This window comes from Arvicanthis niloticus, chromosome 8, assembly GCF_011762505.2.
Source record: "Arvicanthis niloticus isolate mArvNil1 chromosome 8, mArvNil1.pat.X, whole genome shotgun sequence".
In the NCBI taxonomy this organism is placed as follows: Eukaryota; Metazoa; Chordata; class Mammalia; order Rodentia; family Muridae; genus Arvicanthis; species Arvicanthis niloticus.
In genome coordinates, this window is record NC_047665.1 from 39,737,138 (window position 1) to 39,759,849 (window position 22,712).

General features: G+C 42.2%; 2 protein-coding genes and 6 non-coding genes across 8 annotated transcripts in view; 5 read left to right on the top strand and 3 right to left on the bottom strand.

Annotated features, from left to right (window-relative positions):
• LOC143443166 (uncharacterized) overlaps positions 1–22,291 on the bottom strand; it is a 34,483-nt gene extending 12,192 nt beyond the window's left edge. The window contains exons 1-3 of the mRNA XM_076938800.1: positions 22,213–22,291; positions 19,562–19,769; positions 8,045–8,135 (exon numbers count right to left, since the gene is read on the bottom strand). Coding sequence (XP_076794915.1) covers positions 8,045–8,135; positions 19,562–19,769; positions 22,213–22,291 — 378 coding nt within the window. The remainder of the gene's footprint in view (positions 1–8,044; positions 8,136–19,561; positions 19,770–22,212) is intronic.
• LOC117713724 (histone H2A type 1-H-like) lies at positions 257–676 on the top strand. Its single transcript, XM_034510190.2, has one exon. It carries the CDS (start codon positions 287–289, stop codon positions 674–676), a length of 390 nt encoding a protein of 129 aa, XP_034366081.1. The 5' UTR covers positions 257–286.
• On the top strand, positions 6,745–6,818 carry Trnat-agu (transfer RNA threonine (anticodon AGU)). The gene has a single exon. It is a non-coding gene; the product is annotated as a tRNA-Thr (tRNA).
• Positions 7,445–7,518, bottom strand: Trnai-aau (transfer RNA isoleucine (anticodon AAU)). The gene has a single exon. It is a non-coding gene; the product is annotated as a tRNA-Ile (tRNA).
• Positions 10,948–11,020, bottom strand: Trnav-cac (transfer RNA valine (anticodon CAC)). The gene has a single exon. It is a non-coding gene; the product is annotated as a tRNA-Val (tRNA).
• Trnas-cga (transfer RNA serine (anticodon CGA)) lies at positions 14,341–14,422 on the top strand. Its single transcript has one exon. It is a non-coding gene; the product is annotated as a tRNA-Ser (tRNA).
• Trnar-acg (transfer RNA arginine (anticodon ACG)) lies at positions 15,610–15,682 on the top strand. The gene has a single exon. It is a non-coding gene; the product is annotated as a tRNA-Arg (tRNA).
• Positions 18,415–18,487, top strand: Trnav-aac (transfer RNA valine (anticodon AAC)). The gene has a single exon. It is a non-coding gene; the product is annotated as a tRNA-Val (tRNA).
• Positions 22,292–22,712: the final 421 nt, after the last annotated feature.

Here is a 22,712-nt window from a genome sequence, read left to right on the forward strand (position 1 = left end):
GTACTCTTTATCTAGGGCTTCGTATGCAAATAAAGTGAAGTACTCTGTGTCTTCGTAGTGGGTACTCAGAGAAAAGGCTGAGTCTGCTTTTACCCAATAAAAATTGACAAATCCCAAAACCTCGTTTTCATTCGTTAAAATAAATTCAGAATGCTAACCAATGACGGTTCTCCGTTTTCGCGCCCTCGCTTGACTATAAAAGCCAAGCGAGGGCGCGTTGCGCTTCCGTTTTTTGTTGTTTTTTAATTCCCAAGGCAGTCCTTACGTAAGAAGGGGTAAGTTTATTATGTCTGGACGCGGCAAACAGGGTGGCAAGGCTCGTGCCAAGGCCAAGACCCGCTCCTCCCGGGCCGGCCTGCAGTTCCCCGTGGGCCGCGTGCACCGGCTGCTCCGCAAGGGCAACTACTCGGAGCGCGTGGGCGCCGGCGCCCCGGTGTACCTGGCGGCCGTGCTGGAGTACCTGACGGCCGAGATCCTGGAGCTGGCCGGCAACGCGGCCCGCGACAACAAGAAGACGCGCATCATCCCGCGCCACCTGCAGCTGGCCATCCGCAACGACGAGGAGCTCAACAAGCTGTTGGGCCGCGTGACCATCGCGCAGGGCGGCGTCCTGCCCAACATCCAGGCCGTGCTGCTGCCCAAGAAGACCGAGAGCAGCCACCACAAGGCCAAGTGAAGCAGGTTACAATACCTCCCAAAGGCTCTTTTCAGAGCCACTCAAATAGTCCAAAAAGAAGCTGGTACACGCAAACTTAAGATCCCACTTTTGAAAATACACAAGATTTTAGTTCATCCAATTTAAGGCACAATAGCTGGATTACTTAAAAGTAAGTGAATAAGCTGCAGCCCAGTGTAAACATGCTCTGTCTGTGAGAGACTTAGGCATTCAGGTTTTTGACACTAGGAATCCATCTGGTTTTTGATCTTTTTTTCCATAAAGTACTCTTTGTTTTTAAGACAAGATCTTACTGAAACGCACTGTAGAACAAGCTTGTCTGCCTCTGGGATTTCGACCATTCCAAGTTGGCATAGTCTATCACAGAGTTGGCAGGTCTAGTTAACCTTTGACAGATAATGGATGGGATTTCACTTTTTTTTTTTTTTCTCACTGCAGCAGAACATAGTGTTTACTAAATTTCAGCTTTTAAAAGTCTTTCCAAGTCTTACGTTGTTTAACTCTTGACCACGTGTGGTTCACATCATTTGAGGGCAGCTCTGGATAATGTAGCCTAGGAAATCTATCCACATGGAAATTGCTTCCAGCTGGGGAAACAAAGGTGTGAGTTGTCAGGCGGTAGATATCCCAAGCAAGTTAAAGAAGTTTAGACAGAGGTATACAAAGACAACTTCATCGAAGGTGTTATGTGATCAAAAACAAATTGAAAAGACATAAAATAGTTTAGCATAAAATGTACCAGGTACACTACAAATGAAAACTCAAATGTCAGCTCTAAAACTTCCTGCAGGCATAGCCAAAGTGCAAGGACTGAACTGAAAGTCTGAGCAAGAGGGACAGGTATCATGGCTCAGGGGAGGGGAGCCTGCCTGGCATAGATTGCAGCCATGATACCACCAGAATAAATATATACATAAATATTAAATAATTAAATCATAGGTTTTAATACAATAAAAATTTAAAATATTCAAACTAAAAGTAATTAAAATTAGAAACAGACCACATGTAATTAGCATGATTGTAAGTAAATGAGATGATTCTAATGAAATATAAATAATAATAATAAATTAAAGTGGCAGAGGACATGTAGCCCCTCTGAGTCAGACTTCCCCAGTGCCGTGTCCTCAGTAACACATCAGTCAGAGAACGCAGCCCCTCATCTCTCATGAGAGGTACGGGTTGTTAGAGATGATATGTGTGCATACAAAGACCATTTTCAGACTTTGTATTTTTATTTGATTTCTTATTTTATTTGATGATTTTATTTAATTTCCCCTACCCAGTTCTTGGGGCGAAAGAATGACCTACATGGTCATCAGCTTTACAGCCTGTGTCTCAGGATTCTGAGACTTGGAGAGGAAGCTACAGGTGATCTTCTACATGACAGTGCGCAGAGAAGGGGGCAGTCTAAGTCCCAGATTATTCATCAGATAAAGCTCTGAGTCCTAAACCTAGAGGAGGGAGTTTGGGAAGAGAACAAGTCCTAGACAGGAGCCTCTCCTGCTCAGGGTACTTTTAAAACCCCTGTCTTGCTCCAGAGCAGCACATAAGCTAATTTTTGTCTTTTCTCTGTGCTGTGTCCCTTCATGCAGAATTAATCGCATATTAAAAGCTAATTTGTTTTCACTAGTCTCTTGACTTTGTTATCTAATTTCCAACAGTATTCACATCAGTTCCATTCCTCTTTCTTTTTCATGTGCTCATCTTGCTACCTGGTTTTATGTGAATATGGACCTGAAAGTACCAAAGTACCAGTCGTGTGTGTGTGTGTGTGTGTGTGTGTGTGTGTGTGTACATGTGTGTAAGTGTGCATGTATGTGTGTTCATGACCACCTGCCAGCCAGAAGTGAATGATAATTTTAAAGTTACTTCATTTTTTTTTTTAATCCCCACAAATCTTACTGCTCAAAGTAGCAGAAACTTGGGGATAGGAGCCTATCTGGTAACAACGGGGATAAAGTCCTCAGTTTGACACAACAGTAAAGCTTACAGAGCCAGGTGAATGAGCAGCGTAAAGAATACATGTGCTCTGCAGTTCATTTTTATAATAGAGCCTAATTATTAGTCTGTTGAAATAACGAAGATTCCAGGTTCGATATTATTGACCTGAGAGGCCACAAAATTTTAAGCAGTTGGTGTGACCTGGGGAGGGGGTGTCACTGCTAGAAGGACTTCAAGGGATGTCTTCTGCTGAGGACTTACTTCAAGGGATATCTTGTCTCTTAATAACACCAGCCACTCACAATGAGAAGCTGGAAAAGGAGGTCCAACAGCAGCCCAAGAGACAAAGGAAATCCTGTACATTTATGGACTTGAGGAAAGAGGACTCTAAGGTTAGAGAAGAGTTTCCACAGGTAGCAGGTCAGTGACTGACAGCATTGGAATATAAGACAGTAATTTTGTAAGCTAATCTTATTGTCCCACCGGACCTGAAAGGACCAGTCCTGTGAGTGTGTGTGTGTGTGAGTGTGTGTGTGTGTGTGTGTACTGTAGGTCTGTAACATGTTATCCAGTTGATCCTCCTTCCACAGGGACACAGCTTGGTGCTCTGATGCTCAGTGAGCACCATATGATAGAACAAAGTATGTGCTTAGGTTACATAGGTCAGGTATGGAAATACATGTCAGTTTGTGAAGAGATGTTACCTAACAGGTCTCTAAAAAGTCACTACGAATGTGACTGTGTCACTTGCCCCAGGGTGGATCAAGTTAGTATTTTACCATTTTTTTTTTTTAAATTGTTCTAAAGACTTACCTAGCAGGAATGAGGCCCTAGGTGCAATCCCCAGTATTGAAGAAATAAAAGGGAAAAACCTATGGTGCTGGTTTTCTCCCCCCCCGCCCCCAACTGGTTTTCTTTTTAATATAAAAAGAAACTAAGGCATTTATCTATATGGCTCAATGTCCTAAAAATTAAAACCTAGACATTCTTTTTTGAAGATAACATTTTTTTAACTCACAATAGGAAAAAAAAAGTCCTTTTATATGGAATTATGGCATAAAAACCCAGAGATCACTCAGCCTGACCAAAGTTCAAACTGAGAGTCTGTATGAAGACAGCCAGCAACTGTCCAGAAAGAAACACTTCTCACAGAGCAGTCCTGAATGCATAGTCCAGGGATCTTTAAAGACAACACACACAAAAACAACTACATCCTGCTTGGCAGTTACACACGGAAACAAGTAAGCAGTTTAACAAGAGCCAGGCACATGCAGTGGGCTGGGGCATTTGGGCCCTGAGTCTCCAGAACAGGTTTGGGTGCTTTCCTGGGGAACTTTTCAAGGAAGAGGGTAGAAACCAATGATGGTGTCGTGTTCCCTGAGACAAGATAGAGAAACCTTTACCCTGCTACAATAACTTCAAAGGTACAACTAAGAGGAAGAGAAAATAAATCTGATCTTCACAAAGCCAAGGATCTGATGATCAGTTCATTGTTGACAAAGTCAGCAGAGTAGTAGCAAGCACACAACATAACCAAATCCGAAATCCACTAAACTAAAACATGTAAGCAACACCTCCTGTGCCTTGTCATGAAAACCTGAGTCAGCCTCACAAAGAACATAGACAAACAATAAGGAACCTTCATGTGTAAGATGCAAGCTGTGGTGGTTTGGATAGGAACAGCCCCCATAGACTTGTGTTTTTGAATGCTTGGCCCATAGGGAGTGGCACTGTTGGGAGGTGTGGCCTTGTTGGAGGAAGTATATGACTGGGGGCAAGCTTTGAGGTCTCTTTTGCTCAAGATAGGACTAGTATAGCAATGTCCTTCTGCTGCTCCCTTGGGATCAAGATGTAGAACTCTCAGCTCTTTCTCCAGCACCAGGTTGGCCTACATGCTGCTGTGCTTCCTGCCATGATGATAATGGACTAACCTTCTGAAATGTAAGCCAACCCCTTTATAAGAGTTGCCATGGTCATGGTGTCTCTTCACAGCAATAAAGACATAAGACATAAACCAAATGACTGGGAACGTGGTTCAGATGATAGAGTGCTTGCCTTGCATACATGAGACCCTGAGTCTAGTCCTCAGCACTACAGAAAAGAAATTGTCTAACATATAAGTACATGACCAAAATCTTTATATATATATATGTGTGTGTGTGTGTGTGTGTGTGTGTGTGTGTGTATACGTATATATACATATATGTATATATACATATATATGTGTCTGTGTATATATATGTATATATGCATATATTTGTATATATACATATATATATATGAGCTTCTTCAGTCTATGTACTATTTGTCACTATACACACTATATACATTGCTCTAAACAGTTCAAAGTAGAGGGCTGAATTTAAGAGTTGACAGGAATGAACAGTACAAAGTTCTGCTGGAAATGTAAGCTGTTTAAAAACAAACTGGGTAAGTTAATCAACCTGTTTCCAATTATCACAGTAAGATACCCTCACAGGAGCACATCGGACAGGAGCTGGGAGACAGTGGGAACAAGCTTTAGCTTCACCCCTGGGACAGACGAGGAGCAGGGCATGCCGAGCACCCATGGGAGGATCTTAGGAAGCTATTAGAAATGATTTAGGTGTGCACAAGGGAATGCCGATGGTTCTTAAAGCTAAAATTACACACACACACACACACACACACACACACACACACACACTGGCTGCACACGTTGATTCTATCAGTCAAGAGGCAGAGGCAAGCTGATCTCTGTGAGTTCCAGAACAGCCTGGTCTACAAATCAACTTCCAAGACAGCCAGCAGCTGTTACACAGAAAAATCCTGTCAGAAAAAGAAAAAGAAAGAGAAAGAGAAAAAGAAGAGAGAGAGAGAGCAAGAGCACAGCAGGATGTGGGGACAAAGGGGATGCTATCTGGTTTGTCATAGGATGAGACACATTGATGGGGCTGGACTTCTATGCTAAGCTGCCTCTCTATTAAGTTTGCCTCCACTTTTCTACACACCTCAAATAGACATCCACATCAGCTAACAACCTGCAATGAGAAGTCTGTGTCTGCTCTGATACTCCGTCACCATGTCCAAATTAGACACTCTGATGGCATTCTGAAGGGGTCGTCACATTGCACCCCACTTCTCTATGTCTCCTTATCATCCATTTAGTTTATAATCTGGATGACAGGGAGTTAGTCTGTTTTACCACCATGGGGCAAAGCACCAAACAAGACTGTGGGAGGTGTAGAGAGCTTCCGATATCAGCACAAAGACCTTTTGGCAAGGCCAGGATATGTCTGAAAGACTGTGGTGTGTCTGGGGGACCAGAAAGATGTCAGAACAGACCAAGTGGGAGAACACTGCAGTACTCACCTACAGAAGTCCTCATCAACCTGCTTCTGGCAGATTAGAGGAGAGCCGGTTAAAGTGGCCCACACCTTTAGTCCCAGTACTTAGTCCCAGATATCTAAATTTGAGGCCAGCCTGGCTACATACTAAGTTGCAGGCTAGTCAAGACTACTCATCAAGACCTTATCTCAAAGAAAGAGAAAGAAAGAAAGAAAGAAAGAAAGAAAGAAAGAAAGAAAGAAAGAACAAGTGAGCAGAGAGAATGGAACAATGAGGTTTTTCAGGTACAGTAAGTTGGCAGTCTAGCAAGAGACCATTTCTGTTATCTCCTGTTTTGTTAAGGGTTTTGCTTTATTTGCTTTTGTTTGGCTAGTAGTTAGCTTTTTAAAACTTGCCTTTTAATCTCTTAGTAAAATGCAGACTCTATAGTAAAGTAGATTTTTGTTGTTTTGTTTTTTGTTTTATCTCCAATACCTGGAAAAGATGAACTGAAGCCCAATGGAGAACTTTCGTGAACAAAAGAAAATGAAGAAATTGTTAAAATGTACTGAATATCCAATATTTCCGCTAGGGGGCGCAAGTAACCATGAAATTAAATTTTCAGACATTTCGATTTGAAATCAATTTTAAACCTTACATTTAAGAAAATATTTCTTAAATGCTGGAATGTATATTTTTATATGAAGTTGGAAACAATACAAGTATTTTTCTTTGGTGCAAAGTAAAGTAAACACAGGGAAATGCTGTATTTCGCATAAGTCTTATATATACACCATAGAATTAAGCAAGGTCCTGAAAGAGGCCTTGTGGCTTAGCTGGTCAAAGCGCCTGTCTAGTAAACAGGAGATCCTGGGTTCGAGTCCCAGCAGGGCCTCTAGTCATCGTTCTTTTCGTATTTCCAACAATTTACCGTCTCTAAATGTGTTTAGAGTGCTTCGGCGCACTCTAAACTGTATACCAGTTTACTGAGTTGTTCTCTTGGAGACTCTGAATTGAGCTCTGCTGACTATAGAGAAGTTCCTAGAAGGCTAATGAGGAGCGTGTGAGAGAAAAGGGAAAATGAAGACTTGGTAAATAGCAAAGGTTTTGCTGAGAGTTTGAAAGGCCGAGTATATTGCGGTGTACGAGAATTATCTTGTAATAAAGTGATATTTCAAGTTGTCATGGAAATTCAAGCTGCAGTCCCTTAGCCTGTGCCAGCAAACATTTTCAGTCAAATGATGACTTTGACTACCAACGCCTAATAAAGAATTAGCCATGCCATTTGTTTTGGAGTAGGATTCATTTTTACTTTTGATAGCAAGGAAATAGTTATGCTGAAAGTGTTTTTTGTCTATAGTTTTGTTTTCGAGGTTCCCTCAGAGGATTGGTCACTTATACGCCAGTAACTCCTCAAAGCCTAACCAAAAAAAAAGGTCCCCATGTGACTATTCTGGGCTGGATTTTAGGATACGGGACGGGATAGTGGTAATTTAGTCAACATAAGAAAACACTTCTCACTGGCCCGTACGGGGATCGAACCCGCGACCTTGGCGTTATTAGCACCACGCTCTAACCAACTGAGCTAACCGGCCAGCCGATGAAAAGGCGTCCGTGTTAGGTATACTTAATGGTATGTAACTACTGCCTTTACCTTTTTATAAAATACAAGATTTTTTTATTGCTGTTATTTTAAAACACAGACAAATACAAAGGACAAGCAACCACCCTTGGTCACTGCATGAACATAACTCTGCTTCTCCACGGGAAATAGAATTTCTCAGACTGCAAATTCTGATCTGGAAAATCTCCGAGAGCTGTCGCGTTGGAGCCCGGGGTTCGCTCGCTTCCCCGCCCGTCGCGGGGTCTGGTGGCTGGTGGCCCGGCGCCGCACCTTCACGGTTGCGCCCACGACTTGAGATTCAGTTGGTGTAAATTGGCCGATAGCTGCAGTATTTCATAAGGACGCACGGTGGCGCCCAAGTAATGTGATATTTGTTCTGGCCACTGCCCAAACGCAGGCCTGTAGCCATCCAATAGCCAACGAACCCAAGGCGATGGAATCTCTGTTTTGACATCGTCTGCCTTCTGTAGAAGCTTGAGAAAGGGCCCAACACCTACCTCAGATTCACGGTGACTTTGGTGATGCATCGAGAGGCACTTCTCAGGCGCGTTCTGCGACTTTATTGTCAGATGGTACTCATTTTTCAAACTGTGTGAATACAAAATTTTCAATTGTATAATTTATCAGGGGTATAAAGGTATTTTAATCACATTAACTGGAGATCCTAAGGGACTGGTGTTTCCTCACCCACTTCCTAAATGAAACGTGTAAACTTTTTGTTTTTATTTGTTTGGATGGGTAGTTTGGAGTTTTTATTGTTGGAGTTTGAGTTGTGTTTGCTTTGAATTTTTAGATTTGTTCTGGTTTGGCTTTTGATTTTTTGAAAGTCTCCTGTATCCTAGGCTGGTTTTGAACTGGCAATGTGTCCAAAGAATACTTCTGATCTTGCTTCATCGTTATCACAGATGCTGTTGACATGGCTACTCTGTGTGTATTTTTAAGGAGCTGAATTATTTAAAATAATAGTGATTTGGTTAGACTTTTCTAGAGAAACAGAACAATGAAACGTGCACATACCCAGACTTTTGTTTTAAGGAACATGGTTGTGGAGTCTGGCAAAGATTCTTTGGTCGCACTGTAACCAAACCCCTGAATCTTTCTCCTGGCCCATTTGTGTATTTCCTTGTAAAATGCATTTCCAGTAAAGAAGTCTATAAAGTCAATTCATCAAGAGAAAATGTGGATGTCCTAAAATTGATTACCTCAAAATCGTCTACAGTGTTTTAATCTCCCACCCTCCCTGCACAATTTTGGCTCTCCCTGGCTTGTCACCATCAAGATGCATATGAAGCCAGTTTGGTGAGAAATACCTTGACTATGGTGTTCACCCATGACCCCATACTGTCCACTAGCCCCACGCTCTGTCCACTAGCCCCACACTCTGTCCACTAGCCCCACTCTCTGTCCACTGGCCCCACGCTCTGTCCACTGGCCCCACACTCTGTCCACTAGCCCCACTCTCTGTCCACTGGCCCCACGCTCTGTCCATTGGCCCCACGCTCTGTCCACTGGCCCCACGCTCTGTCCACTGGCCCCACGCTCTGTCCACTGGCCCCACGCTCTGTCCACTAGCCCCATTAACTTGATGCTGCTCCTCACTACATTCCCGCTGGCCAATGGGGTTGAGCCCAATCTCTCTCAGATTAAGGCACTCTTTCAATGGCTCCTGTCTTTCTCACCACGGTTTTAACACTGTCATTCAATAGTATTTTAATCAAGACTCGTCAAATCCAAATTCCGATGAAGGGTGCTGGCAGGTTATAGACTCAAGCAGCTGTTTCATTTCAGTGCAAAGACAGTTGCTGAAAGGACCCAGCTGCCCAGAATCCCCGCTGATATTCACATCTGCTGTTGTCTATGTTACTAAAGGTCCACCAATTTAAATGTGCCCCATCCAAAAACCACCCACGCAGAAGCATCTAATATGATGTTTGACTAAGTATCTGAACATCACAACCCAATTAAGATGATACATAAAATTAACAAGCACAGCATTGTTCATGGTTTTGTTCTGCAGATGGATTTTAGACAAGGTCACGACCCTTAAGATTCAAGTCTTGTAGGAGTTCATGTCATTTCCACCAATGGGTAACACGAATCAGGATGATGTAGGTTTGGGAAGGGCAGAGCCAAGTGTGCTTACCGTGAGGCTAAGGATGTATAGCCTGAGGAGGATGTTTCTCTAACATGGCTAAGGCTGTGGATTTGATTCCCCAGGGGGAAAAAAAATCGGGGGGGGGGGGGGAAGAGGGGAATTGTTGTAATGCCTGAATGCAACTTGAGAGAAATTATTATGTGAAAAGAAAAGAGCTGGTAAAAAAAAAAAAAAAAGAAAGAAAAAAAAACTGCTTTTACTACATCATGAGACAAATGTCAGTATTTCTTGTATTAAATACAATCACCAGGTTAATTGTTCTATTGTATGTTAGCATTTATTTAGATAAAGTGCTATGTGTCTTAAGAATAATATAATCTACAAAATTTTAATAAAAGTAAAATGATTTCTTAGCAGGTCATAGTGATTCACATCTTGAATTCCAGCACTCAGAAGGCTGAAACAGAGAATTTCTCTGTTTTTTAGGATGGACTGGGCAACATAGAAAGTTCCAGGGAATCCCAAGCTACAATGTGAAATATCTCTTTTTTTTAAAAAGGAAGGGAGGGAGGAAGGAAGGGAAGGAAAAGACAAGCAAAACCCCTGGGGTATAAAGGTGTACATCTTTAATCCCAATATTCCAGCGGCAGAGGTAGTTGGATGTCTGTGAGTACCAAGTGAGTTCTACATAGTGAGTTCTACGTCATCCAAGGCTACATAGTGAGACTCTGCCTACAAATTAATTAATTAATTCTTAACCAGAAGAAGACAGGAATATTGGCTTGTAACACTTCTACTTTGCACCTTGATCCAGGTGCAAATTTTCTATAGCCTCCTATGTTCAATTAGTTCTATATTAATTACTATGTCACTTTTATACTAGTAGTCCTGTTTGGGTTAAAAGATAGCATTTATGTAACTGATTACCAAATAGAATAATTTTAAATAAATGCCTTTTTTGTAAGTTAAAAAAACTAGTAAGTGTTAAGATTCTGTAATTGTATTTGGTGCTGTGTGGTTGTGTTACTTTGGGCCTGGTATTCAGCCCCACCTTCACTCCAAGACCACTCGTCCACCTCCCAACTCCCACAAGCTGACTAGGCCTGTAATGCACCTTGGTCCAGGTGCAAAACCGTCGACCCAGAAAATCGCGGATAGACGCTTCTTCAGCCGTAGGAGGCACTATGCTGAACAGATTGGAGAGCAAGTCTCAGAACACTGGCCATTGAGGAATGTATTTTCATGATCTAAACAAAATTTGATTCAATTTGATTTAGGGGAAAAAAGAAAAAAAGTAAGCTTGGTTGTTTCCGCCCGGTTTCGAACCGGGGACCTTTCGCGTGTGAGGCGAACGTGATAACCACTACACTACGGAAACAACGCGATACCGGCTGCCTCTGGTGGTCACACCCATGTGTAAGTGAGAAAGCTTCTTCCTACCGTGGGTTTAGGTTTTCATTACCGGCCAGTCGAGAATTGCATTAATAAACAGTAAGATATTCTCAATCTCTCTCTCTCTCTCTCTCTCTCTCTCTCTCTCTCTCTCTCTCTCTCTCTCTCTCTCTCTCTCTCTCTCTCTCTCCCTCCTCTCTCTCTCTCTCTCTCTCTCTCTCTCTCTCTCTCTCTCTCTCTCTCTCCTCTCTCTCGTTTATAAATAATAGCCAAGCAAAGACTCTATCCAACTACCCTCTTCTTCAAACTCTGAGCGAGCAAGCAAAGCTAAGGACACATTCTGCACAAAAGGATTTCCAGACTCCGCATGCTAACTTTTGTAGGCTCAACGCACCTGAATGCTCATTCTTGGTGACAGAAAATGACTCTTAGGGAATCTGAAGTGCACACTCTGAGCCCAGGAGAGGGTCAGAGGCCCTCTGCCCTGCTTGTGACTATAAGCATTATTTCCTTTGCAAGCAATCAATTCGACAAACTCACTTGTGCCAGTTTTCTGAAAAATTCAGATACAAACGAAACCTTGAAAGAATGCCACCATCCACAACAGAATTAAGATACAGAAAGGCATGGCCTTTGCCCTCAAAGAGACATGTGTCCTCTTATGAGTTCTTTGTAAAATCACGATAGTGTCATATTTCTGTTTTATTACTCAAAGAGAAGGACTCAAGAACACAGAAAATAATCTGTACAACTCTTAATCGAACCTTAATAATAAACCGGGCCCACTCTGCCCCAGTTTATTATCACATGATCATATATTCTTATCCAAATAATTAGCCTGTCTTCATCAAACCTAACATGGCTTGCCTGTTTCTTTGGGACTACCAATCCTTAAAGTCTGTCTCTCTCTCTCTCTCTCTCTCTCTCTCTCTCTCTCTCTCTCTCTCTCTCCCTCCCTCCCTCCCTCCCTCCCTCCCTTCCTTCCTTCCTTCCTTCCTTCCTTCCTTTCTTGCTTTCTTACTTGTTTTGGTACTGAGATTCAGGCCACCATGCCAAGCTAAATTTGCCAATGTGTGCTAATAGAAATCTGACAAATCTGAAAGAGAATGGACTTTAAGGGTATGGGATCAATGGAGAAGGGTTATGGACATTGCATCTGATCAAACTCAGTTGATGCAGTGCTACAGCTCAAGGGAAAGGGGAATGGTTCTGAGATTCCTGGTTGATTAATGCATGAGCCACAGTTAGAATGACTTAACATAATGAAATGAAATATCTCTGTAGAGCAAAAATACTTACAGGCTGAGGAAGTTTAAAGGCCAAAAAGAGATTTATATCAGATCTAGGACCTTCTTGAGAATGGTGAGCTTCACCAGAGGACCTTGCATCATTGTTGTAAGAAATACTCATGCACACAGCTCTGGTGCCCTTATGTGCTCTACAGGGACAATTTTTTTCTTATGAGACATCAGAGTAAATCCTGCAACCACTGAGACAAGTAGAAGTCAGAGTGATAGGACCAAATTCAGGCACTAGATTACCAAAGACACACTGGGTCTTCTAATGGGTTGATTGTGTCTTCCTGGAGAGTCCTTCCTTTGAGGCACACATTCATTCCAGCATGATGGCATTGAGAGGGGACATTTTAGATGGTAATTAAAGTTAAATAAGGTCTCAAAGTGAGGCTGTAATCTAGTGCAGCATGTGTCCTTAGGAGACCAAGTAAAAGCCACCAGAGACCTCCCTCCGTGTATATACAGAGGAAAGATCTCACAAGAACATAGGAAGAAAGCAGGAAGAGATGCCTTATCAAATCCTGACCCTGGCAACGCTTTGGTTTTGGACTTCTAGCCTCCAGAATTCTGGGAAAATGCATGTTGCTATGCAAGCCTTCCAGTTTGTAGCATCCTGCTAGACATCTCAAGTTGATTATACTGTAATAGCCAAACAATTCCTCCCAGCAAGAATTTACCCCCAATAACTCAGCACTTAATAAAGGACAAACTCTTTAATAATGATAGCATGCAACAGATCCTAATTAATGCTCAAAGGGGCACTGGCTGCAGTTTACCATTTTAATCTCACAAAATCTTCAAAGTCATTGAAGGAACCATCTTGTCTCAACGGTTTCTTAATTATGTATTCTTGAAAAATTTTTTTTTTCCAGACAGTTTCTTTGCACATACTACTGGCTGTCCTAGAACTCTCTGTGTAGACCAGGCTGTCCTCAAACTCAGAAATCTGCTTACCATGGCCTCTCAAGGGCTGGGATTAAAGGTGTATGCCATCATGCCCAGCTCTTGGAGTGATATTTTATAAAAATATATGTCTGATCTCCAATGTAAATAAATGTATATACTCTTATGGTAATACTCAAAACACTTTGGTCTCAACTTTGATTTCATATTAAAGATAGATATGCACACACACACACACATCTCATATTCTCATTTTCTCTTTTCTTTTTTTGAGACAAGGTCTCATGTAGCCCATGTTGGCCTCCAACTTACTATGTAATGGAGAATTGCCTAAAATTTATGCTCTTCCCGCCTGCACCTCTCAAATGCTAGAGTTAGAGGTGTGTAACTACAGCTAACTCTTAAATATGCATATTTCGGTGTGAGTGTGTGTGTGTGTGTGTGTGTGTGTTGCCAAAAAAGGACCAGGTTAAATTATTCTAAATTATTTAACACTAACAAGAGAATTATTTTTAAAAACACATATTGCTGTTGATTTTCTCAATCCTGCATGTTCAGAAGAGAATGAGCTTGACCCCAGCAAAACCACTCACGTATGCAAATATATCTTGCACATCTGTAGAAATACTGCCTCAGAGGCACATAAATTTTGAGTATGGATAAAATTTAACAAATTGTCTCCCTCGCAAGCAGAGCTTCTCGAGTCGTGTGGGGAAAGCAATCTTATTTAAGATTGTAAATGAACATACAACTAACACAAACTCTATTCCCTAACACATCTATGAAGAAAAACTCGGTAATCTATAAAAGCCCAAAGTGGGACAGAGAAGACTAAAACCAGAGATTCTGGTTTGCTGGAATATTGTTCTCCCTTTAAAAAGCCTACAGGTCAACTTGCATAGGACTTGGGGAAGAGATCTGATTATGGTTTGATGAAGCGATTGTCTTTGTGTATTGTCGAAAGGAAACTTCCTAATAGATGGGCGTGTCTGGCATTGATGAAATTATAGTTCCAGTGCCTTCAGAGTATGTATTTTGCTTCCAGAGAATCTTTTTTAAATTGTTTGTTTAATATACAAATGACTTAACAGAATGCATGTTTGGGCTAGCTGTGATGGCCGAGTGGTTAAGGCGTTGGACTCGAAATCCAATGGGTTCTTCCCGCGCAGGTTCAAATCCTGCTCACAGCGTATAGGCGCTTTAGGTCATTGCTTTGCAATCACCTGTTCCTAGAAATCAGGTCACTTTGTTAATTCACAAACTCTACCAAGTAAGGTTATGTTTTATTCCTGCGCTCACTTTTTTTTTTTTTTTTTAAACCTTCCATTTAAAAAATAAAACAAAAACGAAAGAAAAAAGAGGAGAAGATAGGCGAGGGGAGGGGAGGGGAGGGGAGGGGAGGGGAGGGGAGGGGAGGGGAGGGGAGGGGAGGGGAGGGGAGGGGAGGGGAGGGGAGGGGAGGGGAGGGGAGGGGAGGGGAGGGGAGGGGAGGGGAGGGGAGGGGAGGGGAGGGGAGGGGAGGGGAGGGGAGGGGAGCAAATGGTTACTTTAAATAGTTACAGTTCTGTGGTATTTAGAAAAAAGAAACAAGAAAATCGAAACCAAAGACAAAAAAGCTGTTGGGATCCAAAACCGAGTAGAATTACGGAGCTCATCTGATATGCCAGGCAGGTGGAAATGAGTTAAAGGGACGATACACAACGATTTGCACGCTACACAGTAGCGCTGCGCCGCGTTCAGCAAAAAGGCTGACGACTCCCAGCTGCACCAGAAAACCTTTGTCTCTTCTTACAGGTACATCTTTAAGTGTTTTCGCTCACATTGAACACATAGGTAATATTCAGCCAAAGTTTCTTTTATATTTTAAAGACAACTCTCTAGGTAAGTCAGGAATTCAGGGATCTAAGGGCTTGTGCCACCACATGTGGCTCAGCTTAATTTTCAACTGCACGCTGAACTTCTAAACTGCTGCATGAATTGAGATTGTAAAACGTTAAATACTTAACTTTGTGATGCACACATGTAATTTCAGAACTCCAGGAGGCCGAGGCAGAAGAATTGCCAGTCAGGGATACGGAATGATACTGTTTCTAAACATCTAAAAGTAAAAGGAGGAGATGCGGGAAGAAGGAAGAGGAGGAAAGAGAGGGTTTTGTTTTACTTTTTCATTTTGTCAACAGGGCTGGCTTTATGTCAGAGGAACCAACTGCGTATGTTAACAATGGAAATCGCAAAGTTGTAAAGACGAGCTTCTGTAACACAAGTGATGTAAAGTATGCAAATCAAACATTCGTTGAATTTACTTAGCTTGAGCGTAGGGCTATAATTAATTTAAGGTTGCAGCTAATGATACAGAGTGCACTTCCCCCACTATGGCGGGCCAGTGGCGCAATGGATAACGCGTCTGACTACGGATCAGAAGATTCTAGGTTCGACTCCTGGCTGGCTCGGCCTCATTTATTTTTAATAATACAAGCAGGAATTTCCGTTCAAGTATTCAGATCCGTAAGAGAAACAGATTTAAGTCTTGAAAAGCCCTGAAACATCACCAAATGGGTGAAACTGGAAAGCACTGTGTTGAGGAAAAGAAGTCAATACAAAAGGTACATACTCCATACTATTATTGAAATGAATTGTCCAGACCACCGAACCTGGAGTGATGGAGAAAAATAATTTTGAAGTCAGGAAACAACGACGGTGTTGTAATACAGGTACACAAATAACCATTGAATCGAACAGTTTAAAAGGCTGAACTTTATTTTGAAAATCATAGTAGCAGAGGAAAAAATTCAAAATTGATCAATATTTTATTGGCTCATTCCCAACCACCCGTCCCCGCCCTGGGCCGGACTCCGCAGTGGGCCATACATCAGTCCCTGAGCACCTCCCGGACTGGTGCAAGTAGGGACGGAGACTGACTCGAGAAAGCGGGCTGAGAAACATTCATATTTGAAAGCGATCCTAGACATAGCCCAGATAAAACTAAGAGAGTATAGGAAGACCGGGAAGTGCAGATTTGGGGCAGTGTCTGAGCAGGTGGATCTACCTTCTAAAGTTTTCCAGGACGTGAGGCTTGAGATGTGGAGAAGGGAAGAAGTGTTTGAAAAGGACGTCAAGGCGAAACCGGAAAGGAACACAGACTAAATTAAATTAAAATTAAATTGCGATATGCACCCTATTCTCCATATCTTATCCATGTCGGATAGCTTGAGTTTCAAGCTTCGTCGTTACGCCGCGCCCAGACTACGTCAATTTGAGGTAGTAGATGGCGTGAAAAGAGAGAAAAGCTTTGGATCACCTCGGATTTTCTCTCCTTTCTCGTGGAGAAGAATCACCGCTAATCCACGGATTCCACAGCGAGTGTAGTTTGTGCATAGTGTCGCTGAATGCAGCTATTCTGGCCTCCTCAAGGTACTTTGGCTATTTCGGGGTGGCTCGCTCATCGCCTCTCTCTCCATGTCTGTTTTCTTCAAGTTAAGGTGCCTGTAAATCAGGCAAAATGACCAGGCCAACTGAACTTGAAACTGGGAAATTTTTCCTGTGCTTCTTTATCCTCTGCGCGTACACGCAGGGCTGCGTTAAAACCTGGAGTGCGTCCTAACTTAAAGAGTGCAGATAATTGAGTGATGCATAGTTAGTTTCTTGAACCATATATGAGCTTAGGTATTCTAGTAACCAATATACTCTGAAATCTAAAAAAAAGGCATCCAGGCAGAAATGGGACCTAAACGTATGAACATGTGATTTCACCCACACTCGGAAAATAAAGATGAGCTCCCCAGAAGAGCGGACAGGACAGCTTTCCAGGGAGACACAACTCTGTATTTTATAATTATAATGACTTGCTGACTAAGTGAAGGGCTCTCTAACAGGCCGGAGCATGGCAAACATGGTGCTACCAGGTTTTGCCTTTTCTCTCTCCCTCCCTCTCCCTCGCTAAACCCTTAGAAGATATTCCTAAAGCTAGCCCCCAACGTCTATTCCTTTATTTGTCTAGTGACCCATTCCTGAGACTAAATACCAAGGTCCAGCAGTCAAAATTCATTATTTGGTGACATTGGCTAACATGCCCAATGAGGACTTATCAACTCAGACCTCCCTTTTTCTCGGTAAAAACTATCCTGGCAGAAACACCTGCTAGTATCTTAATCTGACTCAGGGGCAGCTGCTTCCCACCCCCATTGTCCCTCCAGAGTAATAAAGATACTTTTGTGCTGAGAATTTCGGTGTCTGGGTGTGTTCTGTGCCAACACCGAACCAACCTACACACCACACACACACACACACACAAACACACGGTGTGGAGCAGAAAGAAATTATAGGGTTCATAGTATCACCTACTCAGAGAAATTTTCACATTCTTGCTGAAAATAGAAAAAGAAGAAAAACCTCTCTAACATAGATTAACATGATTCAAAAAAAAAAATCTGATGAATTGGGCCTTCTATGAATGGCAGACAGGCATGTTTTATAATTAGAAGAGGTGTTTGCAAAGCATGTACCTGATGGCTGAGACGCACTGGAGAATATATCAAGATCTCTCAAAGCTCAGTAATAGGAATGTGGCGCAAAGATAGAACAAAGGCTCTGTTCAATTTGTCATTATAGTTAGGTTTAGCTCTGCTTTACTGTGTAATTGTCCAACACTGGAGAACAAAGATGTGACCAAATGATGCCGTAATATACGCATATTTATTATCAGAGCACAGCTCTTTGTTCATTGGTTATTATTGCTCGTACTGAATAAAGTTTTCCTGTTCTGACTTGAGCCTTCTCAAATACACCCAAGCCTCTTACATCCTCTTTGCAAACAATACCTTGGTCTTTTGTGTCGATAGTCAAGAAAGCATCTCCCTGAGCAGTTTCTGAAAATGTTGGAATGAAAACCCAGTCTGGTGTTTTAGCCTAAGGATGGGAAGGTGAGATACGCTCACTCAAACCGAGAACGGGGCATACAATGCACAAGGAGGTTCCATTAAGTAAAATTTACCAGGAGTAGACCTGAGTTTCTCTACCTGGAGTTCATGTAGAAGGAATTACAGCTGTATAGAGGAGAGGCTTTACCTGTTTCACAGTTGGCCTTTGGGCTTTAATTTAAGCTTTTAAATTTAAGAATCAAAAGTATATAAATAGTAGGGTCTAGTTTTAACTAGCTTGGAAAAGAAAGGTAGAAAGCAGCGGTGTTTCCGTAGTGTAGTGGTTATCACATTCGCCTAACACGCGAAAGGTCCTCGGTTCGAAACCGGGCGGAAACACGTGATGTTTTACAAACTCTAAATCAGTCTGGCCTGGCATTCATTCTCCAGTCCAGCGGAGCCTTAAGTGAGCGCCAACCTCAGTTTCCTAAAATGCTAGGATTACGGGCGGGAGTGACCACGCTTGACTCCCAAGACGTACCGTTTGTTTGTTTGTTTGCTTGGTTTTTTAAAATATTATTTATTTATTATTATTTACATGAGTACACTGTAGCTGTCTTCAGACACACCAGAAGAGGGCATCGGATCCCATTACAGATGGTTGTGAGCCACCACCATGTGGTTGCTGGGAATTGAACCCAGGACCTCTGGCAGAGCGCTCTTAACAGCTGAGCCATCTCTCCAGCCCTTGTTTTGTTTTCTATCTTTTGTTTTGCTTTGTTTTTTGTTTAGGTATCTATTTTTTGAGAGGGTGCAGCGGCGTACCCTGACTAAGCGCTCCGAGGCTCGGAGGCTCTTCTCGGAGGCTGTTCCAGTAGAAACAAAATTAAACGATGCAAATCTGAGCTTAATCATTTTACCCTGTAGTTTTCATACACACTTTTCATAAAAAATAAACTTATTTTTATTCTAAGCTCGAACAATAACTGCTTTTCCTTGAATAATAACTGCTGATATTTTTTAAAGGGTGAAGAAATTCTTCTTGCCCGTCTGTGTTGTGCATGTGTGTTTGTGCTTACGTGAGCGGTAGGAAATAAATGATAACTATCACACCAACCGAAAGTGGAGGGCTATCAAAATAGCAACTAGTCAGGGACAGACAAACCTCTCATCAAAACTCACAGAAACGGACGTTAAGAAAACATGAGCTAAGCTTCTACCATTTGCTCTTTACCATCGCACCAAAGAAAGAAGGCATCATGGAACCCAGTCATAAACAAAGGAACATATCCAGTAGCATACACAAAGGAAAAGTATGCAGGCAGTAGCTGGATGTCGTGGCCTCGAGCCGCGGAGAAGAGGTGACTCTGATGTCCCCGTCGAGGAATCTTGATAAACTAGCAGTTTACCAAAGATCAAGTCAGTGCACTGGGGAAAGCGAGAAGAGTGACCAGTTGCAGACCAAATACCTACCTCTGACAATGGCTCTGCACCAGTGCCCTAACAGCCGCCCTCCGCCTTCTCCCACGATTTTGTGAGGTCTCCGAAGCCTGAAGAGTATCAGGAAGAACCTCCAGGTGAAGTCCCACCCGCGGAGCAGAACAACAGGAAAAACAGTCACTTGTTGCCTCCTTTTCGTAGTTCACAGCTACAACCTTCAGAATATTTAAATGTTTAAAACCTTATCCGTCTCCTTCTCTCCTTCCTCATTTCCACTGTTTGTTGTTGCTGTTGCTGTTGTTGTTTTAATGTACTGCTTTCAGGAATTTCCTGCCCCCACCAGGAATTTTAAAACCAAACACTCCAACTTGGCAGCTTCCTTGCACGCGCGCGCGCGCGCGCGCGCGCGCGCGAGAGAGAGAGAGAGAGTGTGTGTGTGTGTGTGTGTGTGTGTGTGTGTGTGTGTGTGTGTGTGTGTGTGTGTAGAGTCAGTGTGTGTGTAGAGTCAGCCAAGCTAATTTCTGAAGATATCGTGACCCATCCAACCCTCTCCCCAACTCCTTCAGTGCCTGGAGAACGCCGGACAGCCTCTGATCCTGGTCCCCTCTAACCTGTTCGCTAGCCTTTATGAATCTAAACTGCTCCACTTTTTGAAGATGACCTTGTTAAAGTAATCAGAATATCTAAATGTCTGGCCCAGTCTTCGTTTCTCCATTCATGTCCTATCGTCCTCTGCCCCCTTTCCCTGCTTGCCCCCAACCTCTGGGATTGTTTCTGAAAGCTATATATTTCTTCCGTTTGAAACAAAATGAAAAAGATTTTTGTAGACTTATGGTATAAAAATAAAGTGCAGACAGACTTGCAGAGTACTTGGTTGTTTCGTCCTGCTGTCACTTAAGTAGCTTAAGCCAGTCTTATTTGCAGGAGGCATTGAAGTCTGAAAAAGGGACAGCTACCATTGTCTGAGAGACAGTGGCCGTAGGACGGTGAGGGAGACTTGGTTGAGGTAAAGGTTTTGTGAAATTACAATCTGCTCTACTGTAATCTGAATCTCAGTGATTTTTTTTTTTTTTTTTTTTTTTTTGTATTTTGAGAATGTCGATATTGCAGACAGATTCATAAGTAATGATCAAGTCTTCTCTCTGTATATTTCTAAGAAATATATCTGGTTTGTATGTAACTACCTCCAGGAACTTACCTAATGCTGACTCTGCATGTGGTCCCTTTTCAGTCCCACTTTCTTAGTTCTGGTCCTGGAACTGTGTGATGCAGTACTGGTACTGACTCCAGTCAACAGATTGTAGTAAAAAGTTCCCTACATTCTGTCCTCATTTCATCTTCAAGTTCTTTTCCCAGCATTTGTTGATTTCTAGTGTATATCCCTCCATCTTAGTCCTTGATTCAGTTCCATGGAAATAAAAAGTATGCTGTACATTCTTCTGTAAGGTTGTCTTGAAAGTTATGCTTCCTCTTTACTGTAAGTATAAAATTATTTTATCCTTATAAAAGTAAACTATTGCATCATAAGAGCACACTTTTCACTAAGTGCTTCTAAAAGCAGGTTTAAGCTAGTTTTTATGATGCTGCATTAGACTAGAACCCACTCTTAGTGAAGCATCATATTTTCTACCATGTTCTCTGTTTTGTGTGTGTGTGTGTGTGTGTGTGTGTGTGTGTGTGTGTGTGTGTGTGTGTGCAAGTGTTTCTGTTCAGGACCCTGGACTCGATCTGCAATGCTGAAGAAAAAAACAAAACAAAACAAAACCTTACCAACACTTGGGGGTAGAAAGCTTGAAAAGGACTTAGCTGACAAACCTGTGAAATACAAAGCAATTCAGTGTGGCTGGAGCAATGAGCCCAAGAACAAGGGGCTTGGTATGAAACTGTGAAGGTAACAGTGGTTAGTTTATGTGCAATTTCAAAGGCCACTTTAAATGCTCTATATTTCACTTTGAGTAAGATGGGCAATCAGGAGTGTGTCCTGAACCATGGAGGGAATGGCTGGTCTCATATTTAATGGAATCTCCTGTTTGCTAAGTGGAAATGACAATGTAGCAGAAAGAGGAAAACCTTTAAGAGGCTTCTTAGACAAGCCAGGGAAACGGTAATCAGAAATGAGAGCCCTGAAGTCGAGAAGTCATCAAATCTTTGATATAGTTTTAAAGAAAACCTAGCCAAATTAATTGAAGGATTGTTGTCACAAATAATTACAATGTACATGTTTGGTGGAGTTTAGTGTTTAGCAAAAGAAGAAAGAAGAATCCCAACTTGACTGGAGCTGACTTTCTAGTTAGAGGGACAGCAAACTATATATACACGAAAATATGTATAATAATTCTCATACTCCTCATACTAAAGGGACGGCTCAGCAGTTTATAATGCTTGTTGTGCTTTGAGAAGAGCCAAACTTCCTTCACCTACATGGTGGCTCACCATTTCCTGTAACTCTAGTTCTAGGGGATCTCACATCCGCTTTTGACCTTGAACACTAGGTACAAACATAGTGCATCTATATAAACAAATAGGCCAAGAACTCATACACATAATTTTTAAAGATCTAAATTCTCTCTCAGTGCCTTGAAAGGAATAAAACATCAAGCTAAAAGCAATAAAGATAATTACCTTTGGCAATTATTTTTTTTTTCTCCTGTATCCCAGCTGCCCTCCAAGTTGCTATGTGTCACTGTAGATGACGGAACTTCTGTTCCTCACCTCCACCTCTTGAATGATGTGACTACAGGTGTCCCAGTCTTGAATCAGCATACCTGGATAATTTGGTACTGGAGATTAAACCCAGGGAGCCATACACACTAGGCAAACATTCTACCAACTGCACCACGTCCCAGATCATTGTACCTTTTGAAAAAAATGATAACCACCTTAGATCTTTCTGAACATTAAAGATTAAGGGGGCAAGCCCTGTGGATTTATGAAAAACTAGCAACTCATGGAGAGGACAAACAGGGGTAAGAAGTCTGAGGCAGCATTAGCCCGCTGTGTTCATGCACTGTATGGAGTTTTAAGGAAAGAGTGGTAGGATTGTAGGTCAGAGAGAGTGGTGAACATGACATGGGAAACCTGAAAACAGTTAAGGTAAAAATTTGGGACCAAAAAACAAAGGGAAAACTGATTTCTTGGGACAACCAAGGATGTGCTAGGAGGCAGAGAGGAAAGACAAAGAAAG